The 3798-nt window shown below is 39.7% G+C and overlaps 1 protein-coding gene across 1 annotated transcript; it reads right to left on the reverse strand.

The window, feature by feature from the left end:
- Positions 1-378: 378 nt before the first annotated feature.
- LOC103523712 (small G protein signaling modulator 3 homolog) lies at positions 379-3669 on the reverse strand. Its single transcript, XM_008488732.3, has 5 exons — positions 3395-3669; positions 2995-3093; positions 2062-2243; positions 1344-1554; positions 379-450 (listed from the first exon to the last, which is right to left on the reverse strand). The coding sequence occupies exons 1-5, from the start codon at positions 3667-3669 to the stop codon at positions 429-431; spliced, it is 789 nt and encodes a 262-aa protein (XP_008486954.2). The 3' UTR covers positions 379-428.
- Positions 3670-3798: the final 129 nt, after the last annotated feature.

Genomic DNA, 3798 nt, shown 5'->3' on the forward strand with positions numbered 1-3798 from the left:
CCAACTATCCCGGAGAACACGAACATTATCCGTCAGGAATAAATCATGCCGGCCCCCGGGCGCGGAATCGAACCCGCAGCCTAGCGACTGACAAGGCAGACGCGCCACCAACTAAGCAGTAGGTTGGTCAACCGTTACAAGTTTACAACCGTAAGTTTTATACCATACATTTCATTTGGTGTTTCTAATCCAGCGGTTTGTAGCCAAAATAACATCACAACTTAAGTACTTCCAATGACTGACAGACCGAAATAAGTTCTCATCCATTTGGAAGTAGGACCCAGGGTTACCTGGGAACTCATATGAAAAAACCCACTATCAGATTCGGGTGTATAATTTAACTGGCCTGGTAAGAGATCTGTCCACTATGCACTTAAATGTCCAGAATGCTTCCTCTTCTTCCATGAGTAGTAGAAGCGAAGCTGCAATCATACCCGTACTTGGCAATAGCTGAAATCAAGTTATATGGAGGGTAGAGAGGGTACTCACAAGACTATAGGTAACACAGTCGAATTACTTGACTCGAACCACCAACCTCCAGATCCGAAGTCCCAACGCGCGTTAACCACTCACCACTGAGGATGTTTTAAGTGAGAATAATATTGAGAGTGAAAAGTCCTTTTGTTGAAAACAATCCGACTTGGTAAAACCTGATATGAGTGGTCAGTAACTGGTAAACCATATCCAAAAGTTAAGCCTGGTACCTACGAACGCAACGATTTGTTGGACAACTTAATCTAACTTAATTGGACAACCAATTTTAAAAGACAAATCGTACGTGTGGAGCTGTGTAGGTACGGCAATACGGCATGTTTACACCACGGCGATGAAACCACTCATCTTGTTTTTTTTTTAAAAAAAAAAAACAACTGTCTACGAACTGGTTGCAAAACCAAGGTCGAACGACAAGTTGCCCAACAAACATACCGTGTCCAAGCTTTAAAGGAGAGGGAGAGAAGAGTTTGACCCCGTTTCACTAGTCGCTAGTCGTTCGGAAAGAATCGTGTCGTATGTAGTGGGGACAATCTCATTTAAATTACTTTTTTTTTAAAGAGGTTTGACAGAGGGAACTGTAACTGCTATGGTCTTATCGTCCCGAAATCGAAGAGAGAAGGAAGACAGGATAGGAGAAAGCCAGCCGTTCCGAGAACGAACATTATCCCATCAGGATAAAATCCGCCCCGGGCGGGAATCGAACCCGCGGCCTAGCGCTTACAAGGCAGACGCACTACCAACTAAGCTAACTAGGCTGGCTATTTTAAACTACTTGCCTACAGGACAATCGGGAAAAAAATTCCGATGAAACTAATGTCAAGTGGGAACGGTGTCTTAGTAGCACATACCCAATATCAGGGAAGAGCCAGGCAAGCGCTCGGAGTATTCTACGCAGGCGCGGTACCCCCGTACTGCTGAATGTACTGAAGCAAGCATTGGTTGGCATTGTACGAAGCAGATCCTTCTCTATTTGTTTCGCAAAGGCGAGCGCATCCGAGCTCGAAGCTTTGACTATATCCTGGTACTTGATTTTCGATAGCGCTTTCTTTTCGAGCGCTCCTGAGGTTAGAATGGCGTGGAGGCATGCGAAATACAATACATGTTAGTAGGAGTGTTATTTAATCATTATTTAGTCATTTGTTTATCAAACTCTGGGTTATTTAAAATGTATTGTAAAATATTGTCATTATAAATAAAGTATCAATACAAAAAAAAAAAAATAATAATAATAATAATAGAAAGTAAAAATCATATTCGCCCACCGAGAATGTTATCAGGTACATCTACATGCATTCTTCTATTTGTTTTGAGAAATAGGTTAAAATATCAATCAAAAAATTCATTTCAAGATAGATTTAGACAACACGACGCGATTGACTTTGACTTGCAAGCAAAACGTGTCTTCTAAATCCAGCTTTAAGAAGTCCATTAGTAGATTTCATGCCAAGGAAATTCGATCAGATAAAAGTCTTATTTTTACTAATAATTTTACTCTCCCTCCCTTTCTTCCTTCCTTTTCTCTTTCTCTCTCTGTCCTCTCCCCCCTCCCAACCCTCTCTTCCTTACCTGATAGTCGTAGCCAGAGTTGTGGTCGAAGGGAGTGAGGTATGCCCTGTCGGGTCATTGACCTCAGCTTATCAGTCCTGCTGATAACACCCAGGTTGTCCCAGGTGAGTGCTTCGGACTCTTCCTTGCCTGGAGAGTTGGCACTGCTGGAGTTGAACTCCAGATAGGCAACCCACTGGAGTCTGCAAAGTGATGAGTGTCCTTCTTTTTAAGTAATCAAGGTGTTTATATGGCTATAACTGTAAAATATGTTCCCTATAATATGTCAAAATATATAAGACCTTGGTTAGACTGCGGGGGTGAAGGGACTTTTCAGTCCCATCCCAGCAAAATAAACAAGGTATATTCTATTCTAGTTAGATTGGTTGGTAGCGTGTGTGCCTTGTAAGAGCTAGGCCGCGGATTCGATTCCCACCCGGCTTCGATTTTATCCTGAACGGATAAGGTTTGTTTTCGGAACAGCTGGCTTTCTCCTATCCTGTGTTCCTTCTCTCTTTGATTTTGGGACGATAAGACCTTGACAGTTACACCCTCATCAAACTTTTTTTTTTCAAGTGATAAGAGGTCATTGGTTGTTTTACTTCAATGTTTGAATCATTATTTTACTCATTTATTTTATTTTTTTTTTTTTCTCTCATCATCTATTTATTCATTCATTGGTGTTGCATAAATTAACATACCTAGTGATAAAAGAAAATAATAGCACCTTGTATTATGGACATCCCAAATTATCAAGTATCAACATATGTATTATTATGGAATAGGTATTTTAATTAATTCTTGGAAATTGCAATTGGAATTAATGCGATAATTGAAATGACCGGGGAAAAAAAAAAATCATATTACTGGTTACAAATCCAATGTCCCAGCCAACTGCAATCAGACTAAAACTGTTGTTGTTTGTTGTATGTGATAATTGCAAGATTATCTTACCTGTGCTGAGGATCTTCAATGAAAGGTTCACTGAGAAGTTTGTTGGAGTTCTGTTCTGGTCCATCTTCTTCTTCTACACGGAAACCAAACTCATCAAATCTGGGAGAGAAAAAGAGTAGAAAACACACAGGAAAATAAACAAAAGAAAAGAAGAAAAATGTAAATAGGTAGGTAGGTAGGTAGGTAGGTTCTTCAAAAAATGGTATTAACAAAGTTGAGTTTTTAAAAAAATAACAGAAAGTAAAAAATCAGCAGAATAGGTATCAATAAATTATTATAGTGCCCTTTCAGTTGAGGTACTTGACAAAGCTGCAGACTATTTTGTAAAATTCCCTTGACTTGGTGGAATATCCACTAGTTTTTTTTTATCTTACATGAAGGAAACCCTACTGCCACCTACCTATAGTCAGGCTGAGAATTAGGATCTTCTGGTACTTGATTCAGTTTGGAAATAATGTCTTGTGGCCACATGGACGGTGTCAGTGCAGAAAATGGCCCACCAGGGCTTGGTGTACTCATTGGGGATAAATCAGCCAGTGTGTCTTTCTCAGCATTTCTATTTACGTCAAGCTTGAGTTGGCTTTCTTTTTCTTTGCTTTCATTTTCTCTTTCTCCCTCGTCATCTTCTTCATCGGACAGAGCTGTCTCAACATTTTTCTGTAATGTTAAAATCATTAGGAATGATATGTAGGCACATACCGATATGTACAAAATTATTCCACATTCCACCATGTAATTACAAGGCATTATCACACCAAATCCTCAAATGCCAATTTTTGAGAGAACCAAAAACAAATGTAGGTA

Source organism: Diaphorina citri, unplaced genomic scaffold, assembly GCF_000475195.1.
Source record: "Diaphorina citri unplaced genomic scaffold, Diaci psyllid genome assembly version 1.1 scaffold34741, whole genome shotgun sequence".
In the NCBI taxonomy this organism is placed as follows: Eukaryota; Metazoa; Arthropoda; class Insecta; order Hemiptera; family Psyllidae; genus Diaphorina; species Diaphorina citri.

Bases quoted from the DNA above. Each gene is read 5' to 3' on its own strand.
- LOC103523712 (XM_008488732.3), bottom strand. From the start codon at position 3,669: ATGATTTTAACATTACAGAAAAATGTTGAGACAGCTCTGTCCGATGAA. The intron at 2,244-2,994 runs GTAAGATAATCT...ATCACTTTGCAG, and splicing joins ATTGAAGATCCTCAGCACAG to ACTCCAGTGGGTTGCCTATC. The intron at 1,555-2,061 runs GTAAGGAAGAGA...TTCTAACCTCAG, and splicing joins ACTCTGGCTACGACTATCAG to GAGCGCTCGAAAAGAAAGCG.